Below are 19031 nucleotides of genomic sequence, written 5' to 3' on the forward strand. Positions count from 1 at the left end.
AGCTCCAGTACTCTTGAAAAGGTAAACAGCATGAGTGAGGAGTTTCCAGAGCTAATAACTCATGTAGTCCTGTAGAGGTAAATGGCATGAGTGAGGAGTTATCAGAGCTAGTACCTCAAGTAGTCCTGAAAAGGTAAACAGAATAAGCAAAAAGCTGTCATAGCTAGTACCTCAAATAGTCCTGAAAAAGTAAAGAGCATGAGTAAGGAGCTGCCAGAGTTAATACCTCAAGTAGTCCTGAAAATGTAAACAGTAAGGAGTTTCCAGACAAATACCTGAAGTTGTTTTTCACCAACATCTCTCAGGTATTTACAATGATGTTGAAAAGGTGTTACATTAGCCTAACAATGCTTTGGCAAGGTAAGTTCTCATTAATGCTGAGCATTGTATTACAAAGATTAGCTAAAAGCATACGATGATTGAGGAAACTAATGTCAGTGACTATAAAAATGGTGATTTAGAATTTGACTAATGAGAGAAGTTAAAAAAACCCTTATAACTTTCCCAAACTAGTATCTATAGTAATGTATTAAGAATATGAGCCAGTAGTCTATAATGATCTTGCAAGCTTAAATCTCCAATAATACTAAACCAAAGTTACATCAATCTTTTTGATATTGGGAAGAAAGAGGTAATCTAATTTTGTGTCTGTTACATATTCAAGACTTATCCAAATTACAAAGAACCTTGTTATAAAATATTTAGTTTCTTTATAAAAATGATTTACTTTTAGTAGTGTTTTCTTAAACAATATCTGAACAAATAAAAGAAATATCTATATGTACAAAATGATATCAGCTCTTTCTTTAAATCATTATTTATTTGTAGATACAAGACTTCTCTTTTAAATTCTTATTTTTATCAGTTTCCTAACATTCTTGAATACTGAATAAAGGTTTTGCTTCCTTGAAAAATTGTAACTTAATGGTTAACAGAATAAAAGCAATCTCTCAACAAATTATAATTGCAAGAAAATGTTTCAATGTTAATATTCAGTAAAATGCAATCTTTTAAGTTCTCAAAAGGAAAGTGTTTTTATTAACATTCACTAGGAACAACATTGTATGTAAACTATATCAGAATATTACATATAATAGAAAACTACCACATACACTTTTTCCCAGGCCATGGCATCTCTATTGCCTGAATCTGTTTTGTGGTTGTTAACCATTATAGTAATGGTTAAGGCTGTAGAATTTGAATAATCCTGTCCTTCAAAGCCACCAAGAGCAACATATGGATATACAGGACCACCAAAATCTCCCAGACAAGGCAGACCCAAAGGAAGAGAATCAGCAACAGCTAATGGATTTCTATAAAATACATTAAAACGTCATTACCAGATTTTCAATGAATACCTTAGATTCAGTATTTGATATTATTTTACACATATTACAAAGACAGAATTTATAACCCAAAACAAGATATGAACCATTGTTTAAATAAGACACAACATATGCTTGAAGTATATGGTACAAGTTAGAAAACATGTAAACGTCCTCCTAGATAAATATAATATTCAGTTTCCTTCTGTCATATACATGTTTAGCAATGAATAGTTTTAATAGATAGAACTAAAAACTATATAATCACAGAAAACTGAATTGATATTAATTATAGATCAATATACATGCCTAAATTTCTATCAAATTTTACAGTCCTTAAATACGCACTGTCTCACAAGCTGAAACAATCTTGACTTTATCAATTATCTTAAACACAAGGGATCCTACTATGTGTATATAGATATATGGTTAATTTATAGCCTAAAGATCACAAGAATTGATATGCAATTTAAAACAGAAATCCACAAAAAAATCACTCATATAGGACTATAGATTCCCTAGGCTCAGCACATGAACCCAAACAAAAACTGAACATATTAGGAAATCAAATAAATTCAGCCACAAAACCATGCTCACCCAATAAAATTAATTACCAAATCAACAAAATAAAACAACATTTCATCAACATCAACAAATCTCCTCCAAAAACTGTTGAAAAAATTACAAGCACACCCCTAGATCAACAACACAATCAACAAACAAACAAACAATAATAAATCCCAAGATACAACAAACTACAAAACCTTACACTGCTGCATACCATGTATTCCACACATCAAAAAACATTTTGACAAAAATAAAACACCATGGATATGGATCATTTAAGCAACATTACTACCAAAAGACAATAATATGGATAATTTAAGTAACACTGCTACTAACAGACAAGTATATGGATAATTTAAGTAACACTGCTACTAACAGTCAAGAATATGGATAATTTAAGTAACACTGCTACTAACAGTCAAGAATATGGATAATTTAAGTAACAGTGGATAAGTAACACTTCTTCTAACAGGCAGTGTATGTATGTATGTATGTATGTATGCACATTATACTAATCATAGACAAGTACAAGGATAGACCCCCCGATGTGTTGCTTTAACATTCCATATTTCTATTCAGTAGCAAACTAACAAAAACCACATAATTCAAACTACCAAACAAAACTATTAAGTGCACCAAAGTTTTCATGGATGATTTAAAATGTACTAAGATATATTTGGATGTATAAACAAGTTTTCAAACTGTAAATAAATATTTAATATAAACATCTAATTATCAATAAAATGTTGGAAATGTTTTACATGATATTTACAACACAAACTGTAAATGTATTAATGAAAGTATAACTAACTGTAAGCAGGAATGAATATGATCCAAATAGTTATAACCATCTTTGTTTAATTCCAGATTTGTAATATTGTTCTGAAACCAACTGAGAGGACTCTGAATGGTGCAGTATCCATTTTCCATGGGAGAGAAACATATGTCTGGAAGGCTGATGTTTTTGTCTCCATTTTTAGCAGTTAGTGATGTTATAGCATTCTGAAGATTGAAGACCTAGAAAAAATAAACACATTAATTATTACCTTGTTAGTTTTCTAGCACAATACTTGTGAAAATCGTTACCTCCATAGTATCACACACTGGGAAATTATCAAACCTTAAACTTTTATTTTACAATCTGATAATACACATCTTAAAATATGTAAAAAAAATACATATATTTTACATTCCTAGTTTAGTTACACCCTGCATTATCATTTTATCCATTAAGACAAATGTTCAACATTATGGATGGAAATAAATGACAACAGTATTTAGTTATACCCTGTATTACCATTTTATTTATTAAGACAAATGTTCAACATTGTGGGTGAAAATAAACAACAACAGTGTTCAGTCACATCCTGTATTATCATTTTACCCATTACAATGAATATGCAGTACTACAGGTAGAGATAGTAATGTAGTTTAAAGTAAAACAGTAGAAGTTCATTGACAAATAAAGACACCCTTCAAGCATAGCAAGGCAAGCCTTTTTTTTTAATGTTTGTGTAGATGGGAGACTAAAACTAAGAGTTGTCTCTGGTACACATAGGGTAACAGGATAATAAGAAGCAAACAGATCTTTTATTCCTGTTCAGTTGATTATAAACATTTAAAAACTAAACAGTGAATTCTTGCTTAATGCATAAAAGCACATGTAGGTTGTTTTTCTTTGCTGTAAAACCTGCAAGTCTTTGTGTTTTATTAATTTTAAAGCTGAAACCATTTTTCTTCCTAACAAGTAGCAACAAGTAACATGTTCAATAAGGCTTACCAGATAGTAGTTGTTTACAATTTTTTATAACAGAACCAGTGATGTAGTAGTATGTGGGGAAACAAAAGGAGTTTGAAACAAGGAAACATACATAATTTAATATTAAATTAATAAAGCTAATTTCTGACAAAAAGTAAACTCTTATTACAACCATTTACACAACATTTCTCACACACTTATCTTACCTCATGAAGAAAGTGTTTGTCAAATAATGGTCCAAAAGTGAGATTCTGATTAGTTGGTGTTACATATCTAATAGGCTCTCCTCCAACTCTGGTGATAATTATTTGTTCTGTTCGATAGAATGGTCTACATGGAATTTAAGTACTTTATATTAGTTCACTACAGTATATAACTGTGGATAAATAATAATGGTTGTAATAGTAGGAAAATAAAATCGTAAAGTGTAAGCACAAAAACTATGGTAGGAAACCTTCTTACAGTAGTAGTTCTTTTAAAAGTTTTAACTTAAATTTCAAACAGTGAATTTCTACCTTTGTTTTCAGGCTTAAAACTAATATCTGTGCCCACATGAATAAAACTCATGAACTTTTTCAGAATGCATCAAATTCTTGATTTCATATTTTTTAATCAACTACAGATTTTTATATCATTCTTAATAATAATACTTGCATTTAATAATAAAAAAAACACAAAAATGAAAGAAACCACTTTTACCCGTCATTTCAAATTCAATACACATTGAAATGACATGGAACAAATTACCAGAATATGTTAATTGATAAATACCATAATATACTTTATTCTATATATTTTACGGTTTACTTGTTTTTTTAAATGACTTTGACCATTGGTGGCAAATATCCATGTCTGGATTATCATAAAATGCTAGTTCTTCCTTACTGTCAGTGACAAAATATTACAACATCTTGTTATTCTGCAGCTAGCTATTACTAATTTGGGAGCCTGATTTATGGTTTAACATATATTCCTCAGTTCTCTGTTGAGTGATACTATTGATTCTAAGCTCTTATAATAAATGTTTCAATCTATGAAATAGAAAAAATCTTACTGAAAATGTGAATTGAAATAGTCCCTTTCTTTTCTCGCTTCACTCTGCTTTGCAGACCACAGTTCCACAGGATCTGATATGACAGTGAATAACAACAAACCACAAGAAAACACAGCCACTAATACAGCACCACATAATAGTACAAGGACTGGGTATGTTGCACACTGTGTTCCCATATGTGAAAAGCAATCTTCCAGTCTTAATTCTAAATATACTTCTACTTTTTCTAGAATATTCTTACTATAATCGTAGGATGGATGAACTGCCCCTTCCTCCCGAGGAGACACTTCACTGCTGTCTAGCAAGTTGTCTGAATCTTAGAGACAAAATACTTAGAAAAGCTAGTAAAGATTCAGTTTAGAAAAAGTAATAAGTACAACACTGATAACAAATGATTTACTCAAAGGTAATCCTATAAATACATGTATTACATGTCTACGTACATATAACATAAAAATATTTTGTTGCATAAAAATATATTGGATAAAGAAAAACGAGAAAATGGCTAGCTGTGTTACACATGAAATGTGCTTCTTACACACACACACACACACACACACACAAATGAGGGAAAAACTGGTCTTCTGTGAAATTTTTTTGATCATAGAAAAGACCAGTTGGGAAAAAAACAAACAAAAGCAGCTAGTGTGCAGAAAGAAAGATTTACTAACACAACTGTAATTTTATGTTTGTTAATAGACTAAACAATATAATTAACATTTTATTAGCTGTTGAAAGATTTAACATTATAATTATCATTTGTTTTGTTAAATTAAAAATGGAATTCAATAAAATCAAATCTTTCTTGGCATGGCCAAGCGTGTTAAGGCATGCGATTTGTAATCTGAGGGTTGCGGGTTCGTATCCCCGTCGTGTTAAACATGCTCGCATTTTCAGCCGTGGGGGCATTATAATGTGACGGTCAATCCCATTATTCATTGGTAAAAGAGTAGCCCAAGAGTTGGCGGTGATGACTAGCTGCCTTTCCTCTGGTCTTACACTGCTAAATTAGGGACGGCTAGCACAGATAGCCCTCGAGTAGCTTTGTGCAAAATTCAAAACACACACTGTCCACAACGTATGGTTTGGTGGTATTCGTGTGTCAATAAATTATCTTACTGTTAAATGTAACAATGACAAACTTGAAAGCACCACTCAAGTCCGTACAGATAAAGGCCTCTTGGTATTAGCAATGATAGAGAAGAATGTCACACAAATCTTACATCTATAGAATAATATCAGTATGAAAGAGGCAAAATGAGCCTAATACCATATTTATTGACTTTAGAATTACAAATATATGGATGAATTCTCTTTGTATAAGAATTTATGCAATTTTTTTTCATAAATCATACATTTTCAGGACAATTTTATAAGTATCAAGGTATACAATTCAAATATATTGTTTAAAAATACACAGATAACATTCATTCACAGCAGTTATGGAAAACAATCTAAACAAACCTTGGATCTTTAGTGTCAAAGAAAACAATTAATATATTCTTGATTTAACCTACGTGAATGGCATCATCTCTCAACGAGAAAACAATTGCTATATATTCTAGGTTAAACTTACATGAATAGTCATCTCACAATGAGAAAACAATTACTATATTTTAGGTTAAACCTACAGAGGTGGCATCATCTTGTAAGAAAACAATACTTTATTCTAAGTTAAACCTACATGGATAGTAATCTAACAACAGGATAACAATTACTATATTCTAGGTTAAACCTACATGGATAGTATCATCTTACAATGAGAAATCAATTACTATATCCTAGGTTAAACCTACATGGATAGTATTATCTCACAATGTGAAAACAATTACTATATTCTAGGTTAAACCTACACAGATAGTAATCTAACAACAAATAAACAATTACTATATTCTAGGTTAAACGTACATGGAGAGTATCATCTCACAATGAGAAAACAATTACTATATTCTAGGTTAAACCTACATGGATAGTAATCTCATAATGAGAAAACAATTACTACATTATAAGTTAAACCTACATGGATAGTAATCTCACAACAAGAAAATAATTACTATGTTCTAGGCTAAACCTACAAAGATGGCATCATCTCACAACAAGAAAACAACTGCTATGCTATAGGTTAAACCAACAAGGATAGTCATCTCACAACAAGCACTACAGTAAATAAAGAAAATGCCAGGAGTTATCATCCATCATCTTACAATAATAATAACTGTAAATGCTCCTAAGATTTATACACAATGAGCATCTTCTGTTCCCAAATATGCAAGTCTTGTGAATGTAAGAAGTTGGACAATATCACAAGTTAAACTATTTTATTCAAGAATTACAATATCTTTCACTTTAACACCTGAAACATAACAATGGTAAAATATTTTAATACTATTACTCTCACTGGTGTACATAACAGGAACTGAACATATCCCTAAACACCATAAGGATGACACCTTTATTATTATCCTCTCCAACATGTTTGTTTGTTTGTTTGTTTTGGAATTTCTCGCAAAGCTACATGAGAGCTATCTGCACTAACAGTCCCTAATTTAGTAGTGTAAGACCAGAGGGAAGGCAGTTAGTCATCACCACCCACTGCCAACTGTTAGGCTACTCTTTTACCGATTAATAGAGGGATTGACTATCACATTATAGTACCCCTACAGCTGAAAGGGTGAGCATGTGTGGTGCAACATAGATTCAAACCTGCAACCCTCTGATTACGAGTCGAACACCTTAACCCACCTGGCCATGCCGGGCCTTCTCCAACTGTCTTTATAGTGAAATATCACAGAGGTGACAGCTCTATTAATACTCTCCCCAGTTAACAAAGCTTGAACAGAACTAATCTTGAAACACTACAGGGGTGAAGGTTTTATTATTACTTTCTTTAGTATACATAACTAGAACTGAACTAACCCTGAAGTACTATAAATATGAAATTTTATTACTCTTCCCTCCAGTGTACATTACCAGAATTGAACTAACCCTGAAGCACAACAAATGTGAACGTTTTATTACTGATCACTCTCGCATACATAACTAAAACTGAACTTACCTTCTTCCCTTTTTCCAAGCAGAGTATTCAAGACAAACCCAACCACCAATGCTATCACAGCTGCAATGAAAACGAAACTCATAACCACCCACATTCCTGGTATCTCCCAAATATTCCATTCAGGTGGGGGTGGAGGAAAAGTAGGAAAATTAGGGGTATCACAACTTGCACGACAGTCTACACAGCTGCAAGCCTCACCATGAGGAGTAACTTTTTGAGAGCAAGGAATAATATGCGTGTCCATTGGCAAGTAGGTTTCATTTCCAACATGTACAGGTCCTTCATAATACTTAAAGTTTATCTGAAAAGGTGAAGGGTTGTGAGTTCCCATATACTCCAACCAGTGACGTGGAGTGCACTTATCACCCCATGCACCACACAGAACCTCAATAGCTCTAACATTTCCCGAGGGCAACTGCACATTTTCACAGTTGGTGTACAGGCCCACAGTGAAAGCATCTGTTATATAGTAATTTATTTCAGTGACCATTTCTTTGCCTTGAATAGTTTTATTTGTTTTGGTAACCTATAATGATAATGAAAAAAATATATTATCAAAATAAAAAAATCATTTTTTCCTACATCTTCAATTTGGGTAAAAGACACATTTAAAGATGCAGAAGAACATTGAATACAAAAGTTAAATATAACGTTTAAACACAATATTAACAAGGTTTAAGAAAACACAAGCTGATGACCCATTTATTCAGGATAAAACTATATGGTGTAACAGCAAAAAGTAAATAATTTTTTAGAACATAAATTTAGAAAAGGTAAATACATTTCTTCTTTAGTTGAGTGTTGGGTGATAATTCCAGAGCCTGTACTACAAGGCATTAACTCCTCATGTGGAGATCTACTGCCTAACAGGAAGTAGAACAGTTTTTACTGATATTACCAGTAGTGTTCTGGCTATGTACAGTATTAATGATTCCCCATCTTTTGCTTGTCACTTCTGCATTTAGCTCTAGCTTTAAATAGCTTGGCAAGTGATGGTCTTACCATGAAGTTGCTCTGATTTCTGCTACACATCTGAGGACCAACCACACTGAATTTTTAAGAAGTTCTGAGTGTCAAATATTATGTTGGTTTCTTTATCTACAGAGAGCTTACTTTGCAGTTTCCACCTTCACTACTATGCTGCTTGTATATTCTATCAGCCATATATGTGATACTGCCATTCCCCAGTGAGCTAATGGCCATGCCAGATTTTTCACTGTCTTTGGCACAGGAACCATCTTTTGCTATAATGACATCACAGACTTTAAATAAGTTCTGACAGCCACTTTCTGCTTCAGTCTCTATAATTTCTGTCTGACTTCCAAAGATCCCACTGATTACATAAATCAGTGTTTGGTGAATTAACCAGTAATCAAAATTAGTGTTTTCCATTATTTCACCAACATCAAAATCACAATTACATCATTTATCATAAAATTAATAAATATATGTAATTTGCTGATATAAAAAAGCAACTGATAACAAGCATCCAGAACAGTCAAAAATAAGCCATACAAGTTGATAAGATCACAGATTTTGGAAACAGATTTCAGCTCCCAATATCTGTATAACACTGTTACAAAAAAGAAGTGAAAAGTTTCTATAGCTGACACAATATTTGTGTTTGTTAATGATTTTTTCCACAAGCAGTTTTTATTGGAATAACTGTCTTGGGGTAGGCACTGATAAAGTAGTGCACTTAAGAAAAACACAAAAGGGTTTAGACCCAAAGGAAGTGCTTTTGCTCAAGATGTAACAATTACACTTTACTTCATACACAGGGAAACAGTAGTTGCAAAGAAATTGCAACTCAAAGTAAACAGTGTTACAAGATATTCTTTGAAAGACTGTTTAGGTAGAGTATTCATGATGAAAATTTGTAGAATGGACAGCAACTGCTTGTTGTGTAGACACAAGTGAAGAGGATGACATTTCGAAAGTCTTTTGCCTTTCGTCTTCAGGTCAGTGTGTGTGTATAAGTTGTTGTCAGTCTTTTAGTGTCTGGTGTTTTGTGGAGAGCATGCTATGACTGGTTGGATTATCATTGTTTTGGATTGGAGAGATTTCCTGCAGATTCAACCAATGGTAGTCACAAGTTACTTGCCTCTAATATGGAATCTCTGTTTAGTGAAGGCTTCATAGTGTAAATATAAAACGATTCTTTGATAATTCTTGTCCTCTAGAATTTGTCTGTGTCAATACATCTAGTTTTATCCCAGTTTATTCTCTGTCCAGTTGACGTGGCATGCTATGCAATGGTTTAATTTTGTGTTTTAATGAGTCTTGTGCTTTCTTTATGTTCTATTATTCTTGTTGCAATTTTTCATTGCAGGAACATGGAAGTTCATAGATGATATTTTTGAGATTCTCTTTGGTAGGTCACTGTTTGTTCTTTACAAGAATGGACCTTAAGGTATTGTAGGATTTCCACTGGACTTCTATGTTGAATTTCTTGGCTATGCATTTGAGGTTTTCACTGACATTTTGCAGGTATGGTAGGTAAATGGTGGTGACTTTCTGATCTTTTCTTTCTGTCGTGCTCTTCTTCAAGGAGTTTTTGATGAAGGAGGAGGTATAACCATTCTACTTAAAACTCTCTACGACCTTTTGATGTTCTGCTTCAATGAATGTCTTATTGCAAATGTTTCTGCTCTCTTGTTTAGGCATTGGACTATACCACATTTTATGAAGTGAATTTATCCTGTCATTGAAGGATGATTGGTAAGTGCAGGTATCTGTTCATGTGGGTGGGTTTTCTGTATACATTTTTTGGTGATTTGTCTTGCTTCTTTGCTAATGAGTATGTCAAGAAACTGTAGGCTGTTCTTTTTCTCTATTTCCATGGTGAATTGAGATGTTCTAAGAAGGCTGGTAAGTTTTCATGACCATGGGACCAAATGACTTGCATCATGGGGTGGGAGAAAAATATGTATCAGAAGAAATGCCTGTATTTGAAACCGAAGGATGTGGATCTTGAGATTTGTTGGAACGTATAGGAGGAATAGAGATGGGTGTGGAAGTCGATTCATCAACCTTTTTAACCATGGAGGTCAAAAGGCTTTTCATTTGTTTTGACAAGGATTCTCTTGGAGGCACAGAGAGATCTGTCTGCACTCCCACTGTAGTTGTGGAATGAAGAGCAGCAGCATATGTCCGAGATGGAGTGGTGGACAGCAATTTCCGAGCCTCAGGATAACTAATGTTATGGGTCGTTTTTAAACGCTGCACCTCTTTTTCCTCCAACCATTTTGGGCAAGAACGAAAGTAGGAAGGGTGGGAACCATTGCAGTTGACGCTCATAGGCATCGTGGTCCTTACCACCACAACGAGCACATGTCACGGAACCACGACAGGACGTCTTTGAGTGGCCGAATCTCTGACATTGGAAACATCGAAGAGGGTTTGGAATATACGCCCGTACCTTGCAAATTGGATAACCTGCCTTGATGGTGGCAAGTGCGCGTGGCGATGTAAATGTCAAAACGAAGATATTTGTTGGCAGTGTAACTCTGTGTTTGCGAGTGGAGATGCACCTCACTGCAGAAACTCCTTTAGTGAAAAGACCAGCAAGAATCTCTGACTTGGGGACGTTCTACAAATCCCTCTCAACAATAACTCCTTGTGATGAATTCAAGATAACATGAGGGGTAACCTCAATAGGTACATCCCCAATTGCCTCTGAATTCAAGAGGAGTTCACTGTGTTTGGTTGTGGATGTTTCAACCAATATGTCTCCAGATCAAAGCTTCTTTACTGACTCTGGAGGGCCAGCAAGTCCCTCTAGCCCCTTCTGAATAAAAAAGGTGGACATTTGCCCTAAAAGTTTTTCTGAAAGAGAATGTAATATAAGAAAATTGGGTACAAGCATTACAAATGTTGAAGATTGCTGCTCAGAGTCTTCAAGACGTGGTCGTTTACCTATTGACTGTTTTTTCACTATTTTATTTAAATTTTTTTTTGGAGGATCCATAGGAAAAAGGGAAAATTTTGGTACCCACTGACCCAACCCACCATGGAGCCCTATGAGGGGACACACTACAATGTCATGCAAGGACATTGCAGCAACACCAGGGTTTCGTGAGCACTATACCCAAACACCAGCATCAGACATAATGTCCACAACACCCATTGAGAACTTCCAACACTGGTACTTGTTTGACTCTAGCTTAAGTTGACCAGCCGATTGACCCAAGTGGGGCCACCCAAAGACTGGCCATCTACAGGAATTCTAGGCCAAAGTGGTGTGTTAGGGTTAGACCCCTCAACCACCAGGATCCTCTCCTCCCCTTCACCTTCCCTGGGAGGTCCCCTCACCACGTACAGAAATCCACACCGAGGGAAGAAGAAACAAGTTCAAAAATTCAACAGATTTATCAAGACAGATAATCCTAAATTTATAAACATAGTTCCCAATTACAGTTCAAGAGTACTAAGTACTTCAGAAAATAAGATCCTTTACCTAGGTCTCAACTTCATCATCCAACCTGGCACAGTTCCAACTGTTGACATAGCTGCAACCTTAGAATCTGCTGCACAAAGTATCCTGAACCCTATGGCAGAACAATTCCGACATCAAACTTACATTATCCTTTGGAATGCAAGAAACCAAAACCGAAGTTCACTAAACAAGAATGCAGCACACTAAACCATCTAAAATTAAAGAAAAACATCAAGATTCTACCAGCAGACAAAGAAAACAGTATAGAAACCCTTCACATCACCAAACAATGACTGCTGAATGACAACTCTTTACCACACAGAACAAATACGAAAATAGACACCATAATGGAACTAACAACTATTTGCCTACGATCAATCTATTAACAATACAACAAGGAATTATACAAACAAACAGATGGTCTAGTGATGGGATCACCCCTCTCTCCAATCCTGGCACATCAACTAAACACAGAATAAACTGGGAGAAAACTAGAATCAATGACACAGACAAATTCTAAAAGACAAGAAATATCAAAGAATCATTTTATATTAACACTATTAAGCCTTCACTAAACAGTGATTCCAGATTAGAGATGAGTGACCTGTGGCTATCATTGGTTGAATCTACAGGAAATTTCTCCAATTAGAAACAGTTATAATCTAACCAATCGTAACATGCTCTCCACAATCCACCAGGACACAATAAAAGACCGACAACACCTTACGCACACACTGACCTGAAGATAAAAGAAAGGCAGAAGAATTTCGAAATGTCATCCTCTACACTTGTGTCTCCACAACGATCAGCTGCTATCCATTCTACAAAGTTTCATCATTGTTACAAGATGTTTTAAGTGTTGTGAACTTTGTAAAATTAAGAGCCCTGTAGAGCAAGCTGTCCTTTGTGGAGAAATGGGATCCAAATACAGGATCCTGATGCATAAATTGTCTTGTAGGAAGGTACTTGGTTGCACTGTGTAGCTGAAAAATAAAGTTTATATTTATTGCTATACTACAACTCCACACTAGAAGCACATTTTATGGATTAAAAGTGGCTCCTAGTGCTGTGCTATTTGATAAACTCACAAATCCTGCAGGTTAGTGACAGTATCTGCATTTGGCAAATAAATGGTCCCCTGGTAAAAGACCAGTATTAGAATATAAACTGTGAAATGTTTTCTAGCCTCATAGAAATCTTAGAAGAAAATGAGTAAATTCACAGTGTCATTTGTGATGCTGTTTCTATTCACTTCAAAAACAACCAGTGTTAGTTCACAGATCAATTTAATGGTAGCACAACTATTAAACTGCTAAGAACAACTGAAGACATTTCAAGTGATAAAACTCTTCAGGCAGAATCCAAGTTAAAATTTTCTGGTTGCTAGATTGCAAAGAATACTCTGACCTATCAAGAAAAGAACTAAACATGATCTTACTTTTCACATCAATGAACCTGTCTGCTGAAAGAAAAGAAAATAGTAATCCCACTTGCGGGTAAAAAAAATTTTTAAGTTGCTGTGTCAACAGTTCAGCCAAGAATAGATCTATTTCTATCCTAAATTTGTCCTTTACATTAAAGTGCCAAATAAACTAAAACTATTTAATGCATTAAGAATTACATAATTTTCATATTGGGTGTTTTGGAGAGATTTCACTACAAAATATGTTTAGAAACCACACTACATCCAAAACAGGTATGCCCTTCACCTATATCCTAGTTTTTACATCAAGTGTTGAACTATACATAGAAAACAAATGTACCAAGAGAGAAAGAGTACACAAATGTGGGAACCACACTACATCAAGAACAGGTATGCTCTTCACCTATAACCTAGTTGTTGTATGAAGAGTTGAATTGTACATGAGTAACCATCATTATAGTCCAGATCCATCCAGACAGCTGAGGTTACATAACTCATGGTTGGAGTTAAGGGGTTTTGGGCACTATATCAAAAGTTGGTGGCTGGGGTTATTGGATAACAATGTTATACATATACCTAACTTGTAACCACACAGTGATGTGTTCTGAACCACCAGACTCATGATTAGAAAATAAGCTACACCAAAGTGGAGAAACTTTTTCCAAAAGGCAGCACCTCAGACTCAGAATTACAGGACTGTATATGCCATATTCAGCCAAAGGAACAGAACTCATCCAGTCTGTAATTATGAACATTTATCTTCACTCTCCAACCAAACAGGCAAGAAGCATTCGACTTACCTTGGAATTATGGAGAGGATATGAAACACTGAGCTCAACCAAGGGCCTAGGATTAGACCACTTTGCTTTTGGAATTATGAGAAGATAGTGGACCTTCCTCCATGAACAAAATATAAAACTGACATTGATCAAAGAAAATGGCCACACCCCAACTGGATAGCATAGTGTTAAATTTGATCTAGTACTGTTGCAAGAGAAAAGCACTGGGAGAAGTTCAAATACAGGCCCATAAAATGTCTCCCACTGGATAACTAAAATGGGTTGCCAAAGACATAAATGTGTTGAATCTTATGAGATGTAACTCAAAGTATTCCTCACCTGTAAAGACAAAATATGTAAAATAGATATCTGGGAATTTACATTTAAGGAATTGGGAAAAAAATCTTGGAAAACTGAAAAATCCCAAAAAATATGGTGTCAAAACTATCACCATGGAAGGAGATAAGAAGAGAGTCACATAACAACTCCAGGTCTGAGAGGACAAAACAAATGATCAGATTACAACTGACTGCAGAGGTGAGATAAAAACTGCAAAAGAATTGTGGAGAAGGTTGTTCCTCTTCCCCAGTTGTCATAGACTTAAAAAAAAAAGATATCAGGATATAGCAGGAACTATGTGAAGAAAGAAAGAGTCCTAAAATCATGCCAACATTCAAACTTAATTCTAAACATTTCATTAAACTGTACATTGATGATGATGTCTGAAGTTGATAATATAAGACAGAAAATGAAAAACAAAGTATAAACATTTACCTTAAAAATACTTTTGATATTCATAAAGGAAATTCTAAAGAATATACATATGAAGTGTAAAACCTGTAAGATAAGTAATAATATTTTATACTTAAAATGAAAATAACATTGCATGCCAACTATTCAGAGTGAGTGCAAATAACTACATTAAATAATGAATATTTTATTATTAGTATAAAAAAATTAAAATTAAATATTTTATTTTTCTAAAACTTGAATAATCTTAGGATCATTCAAGTCATATTTAAAACTATTCCACTAACTAGTTTACAAAAATGAAACATAAAGAAGAAATAGGTCATGGTCAAGGGGTTAAGGGAAAAGTGATGCAAGGTAAATGAGGTTAAAGACTCAAATGGCTGGCAAGACAAGACATGTAGAACCATCCTAATATTCTGGTTACAGAATTGAAAATGCCATTTGAGAAGAATGCTGGATAGCACTGGGGAGTCCAAAATCATCAGATGTTCAGAATAACTAAGAATTGTCTGATCTAATCAACAGGAAACACATTTAGACCTAAGTAAATCAGATCAAACAAGATATGATGTACATGTCTGATAAAGGGGGTACAAACTCCTTGTAAAGCATGCCCCAGGCAACTTTAGATGTCAAATCCCAAAAAGCTTGGAAAGTTCTGGTGTAAAATGTGGGATTGAGGATGCCTCAATATAAAGGGTGGCCCCTAAGTCCCTACCCATCCATATATCTTATGTATCCAGTGTATCTGTGTGCTTTACCTCATTCTCGCTGCATAATATTATGCGACGCCATGTTCTGCGAGACATTTTCCTCAATATAGCAGGGGTTATTGTTCCAAATATCATGGTAACAGCTGCCTTCAACTCATCATTAGTATTAGAACATTGTTTAGACACAATATATGGATGGATATGGACTTATGAGCCACCCTGTATATTGCCAAAGAGGAAGATGAAGAGGTAGATTCACTTGAAGATACTGGAGAAATGAAATTACAGTTAGGCCAGCCAATCTGGGATTAGCAACAGCTCCTAAATATATGATGGAAACAGCCAGAACTGAGTAACAGATGAGTTGGAGGGAAAAGCACAAATGTGCAATCCTACCCAATGGGACTAAATGCATCTACCATTCAAGTCTGAGGATGAAGAACTGGAGATTTCAAAGCTTGCAGTTGAGTGGCCAAACATGTTCTCAGTTTGAGCCTCTGATGATCAATTCTATCAGAAAAAAAAAAAGAGAATCCATTTGGTCAGGAGAAAGTGAGGGCCAAGACTGACAATCTAAAAAAATCATCACCCCAAGAAAAACTCAAACCAACAGGCTAATATGAGTGGAATAAGCCCCTCAGAGAAAGAACCACAATTCAAAAACAGCTCCAAGAATTCATGTCTCCATCACAGTAAATTTTAGAACTCATTGGATAACTGATGAAATGTCTCATGAGAATATTACCCTGCAAAAAATCTAGACCTAACACTGTTTAGCAGCAAGAAAATCTATATTATTGATCCAGAATGAAAATTAGACCTCAATTCATGATTTCTTAATTATATGACATACCTCATACCCAATAGAAAGTATCTGTGAAGAGGTAAACTCTGGAACAGAGAGGCAATAGACATTTACACATACACACAAATATACATACACTAATAACAGGGCTGATCTAAACCAACCACACTCAAAAGCTAAGATGTTGCTCTTTATGAAAGATTGGAAGATCCAGTGGATTAAAATTTCAGATCCATTAGATGCAATAAGACTATTGAATGGATAGCATGTGTCTTCATCCCCAAAATTCAGAGGTTCAACAAAAGGCCACAAACCCAAAGAGATAGAACCATCCATGTAAGTAAGATCCAGCTTTCTTGTTTCATAGCCTGGAGCTGGGTGGGAAGTGTCTGGACCAGGCTTAAAACATGGTGAAAAATTGTACAACCCACCAGAAGGCATGCTGTGCTGATGCTAGATCAAAGGTTAGATGCTGAACTGTAGAACACATTCCTTGTACATTGAAATATAGCAAATGTTAAAATTAATTATTCACTATAAAAATGTAGAAAATGTCTCAGCAACCTCAATCCTGAACATCCACTGACCTAGTTAAAAATGCCAACAAACAGTGAGAAAGGACACTACTGTGGATCTGAGAGGATCAAAGAATGGGTTGAGATAAGAACAACAATCATCCACCAATCACCCTTTGTCCCAGACACAACAAATAAAAAGAAAGAACGTCCTGGAAAAATGGGATTAACTGTCGCTATCACCACCATGACCAGGAACTATAATAGCCACGAAATGAAAATCCACACCCAACTGCTCAGGTACAGACAACACTGACATCAGTCAGCCCAAATGAAGGGGCCCCAAAACTAAGGTTTGAGTCTCTTCATCTGCTAGTCAGAGAAGGTCTAGATGTCAACATCAACAAAAAACTGAAAGGTTGGCATTAATTCATGATACAATGTCTCTGAAACACCCACAAACATCCAATGACAATAACAAGTCATATCTAAAATACAGAGGCTACAGCAGGTAGACAAACTCTCTCCACCAAGGTATTTTAACTGAACGAACAGAAGCAGTCAATCTGACCAAGACTGAAGTCTGAAGAAGACTTCATTAGATGGATCATTGATTGACAGAGTGCTAACAATGTAGGAGAAAGAAGAAACATCACAGAGCAAGAGCAAAGAATCAAACAGGCATGAGAGAATGTGACTGGTTGAAAGTGATCACATGAATCAACCTGGAACCTCACATATCTAAAAATAAAAAACTAAATAGTACTCCCCCAATCTATCTACCAACAAGGGAGGAGAAGATTCAAAATGTACAAACAAAAACCATAAAATGTCAAAAATCTAAGTGGTTATTGATAAAGAGGAGTAGGTTTTGATCCCAACTGGATTCATGAGAAGCTGACGTAATAAAAAAAGGTGTCAGAAATCACTGTCAAAATTCTCCACAGGAACAAGAAGGAAACTTCAGAAGTACTAGAAGAAGACACCTCAGGCAAAATGTCTCTCTCCATCTCCCAACACATCAAAACTGAAAATGACCTTTTCCAACCGTAGAGAGATAGTAGATAAGAAAGGAGGAATAGGAGAGGCCAAATTAGCTGCCATACCAACAAGAGGGTAATTTGAGAATTAATACCTGCAGATATCACATCTGATTTAGTTTGTTTTTCTTTTTAATGCAGCATATTTAATATATTATTGGCTTGGTTTTTAACTGATAGCAAATTAATAAATGTATATACACACACACATTCAGATATACTGTTCACAGTATGAAATGTATATTAATTATTCAATGTTACTTAAGCAGTTAAAAAAAATTAAAAATTAGGGTTCAATATGAGGAAGAGAAACAATTGTAAGGTTTGTATTAATAGACATTCACAATCTAATTATTCTTAACTAAACATTCTTAATACTTAAGTCAGATGGTACTGATGTGAATTAAAATTAAAATTTGGTAATGTCAAAAAAGTTATGTAAGAAAAAGGTTACAAGAGCATTTAGTACCCGAATAAAGGAGCTTTGGTCTGGGAAACAAGTCATCATACAAAACAAGTTGGCCAAGTTGGTAAAACAGGATGGACAGCGTTGAAGCAGAAGAGCTAGTGAACCCTGTAACTGATCACTCAGAGATGATAATTGATTCTCATCACAGCATACGGGGCTACCAAAATCTATGGCAAACAAAATTGTATACTTGTATTCTACTAAATAAAGAAAAAGATTTTTCAACTCAATAACTGTTTTGTTTTATTTTTTGCAACTATCAGGTTTTCAGTAAAACTGTATTTTGAAAAACAAAAACTAGTCAAAATAACAATATTCAAAAATTTAAGAGAGTTT

At 34.6% G+C, this 19031-nt stretch overlaps 1 protein-coding gene across 6 annotated transcripts in view; it reads right to left on the reverse strand.

Annotated features, from left to right (window-relative positions):
- LOC143252989 (NPC intracellular cholesterol transporter 1-like) overlaps nt 1–19031 on the reverse strand; it is a 58242-nt gene that overhangs the window by 29330 nt on the left and 9881 nt on the right. For all 6 annotated transcript variants that reach the window (XR_013029290.1, XM_076506001.1, XM_076505997.1 and 3 more), the window contains exons 4-9: nt 18696–18862; nt 7761–8286; nt 4706–5021; nt 3858–3981; nt 2704–2909; nt 1113–1313 (exon numbers count right to left, since the gene is read on the reverse strand). Coding sequence is in view for 5 of the 6 variants with exons in the window: in XM_076506001.1 (XP_076362116.1) it covers nt 1113–1313; nt 2704–2909; nt 3858–3981; nt 4706–5021; nt 7761–8286; nt 18696–18862 (1540 nt within the window). In the remaining variant the exon portion in view is untranslated. The remainder of the gene's footprint in view (nt 1–1112; nt 1314–2703; nt 2910–3857; nt 3982–4705; nt 5022–7760; nt 8287–18695; nt 18863–19031) is intronic.

The sequence above is a fragment of the Tachypleus tridentatus genome, chromosome 6 (genome assembly GCF_004210375.1).
Source record: "Tachypleus tridentatus isolate NWPU-2018 chromosome 6, ASM421037v1, whole genome shotgun sequence".
NCBI classification, from domain to species: Eukaryota; Metazoa; Arthropoda; class Merostomata; order Xiphosura; family Limulidae; genus Tachypleus; species Tachypleus tridentatus.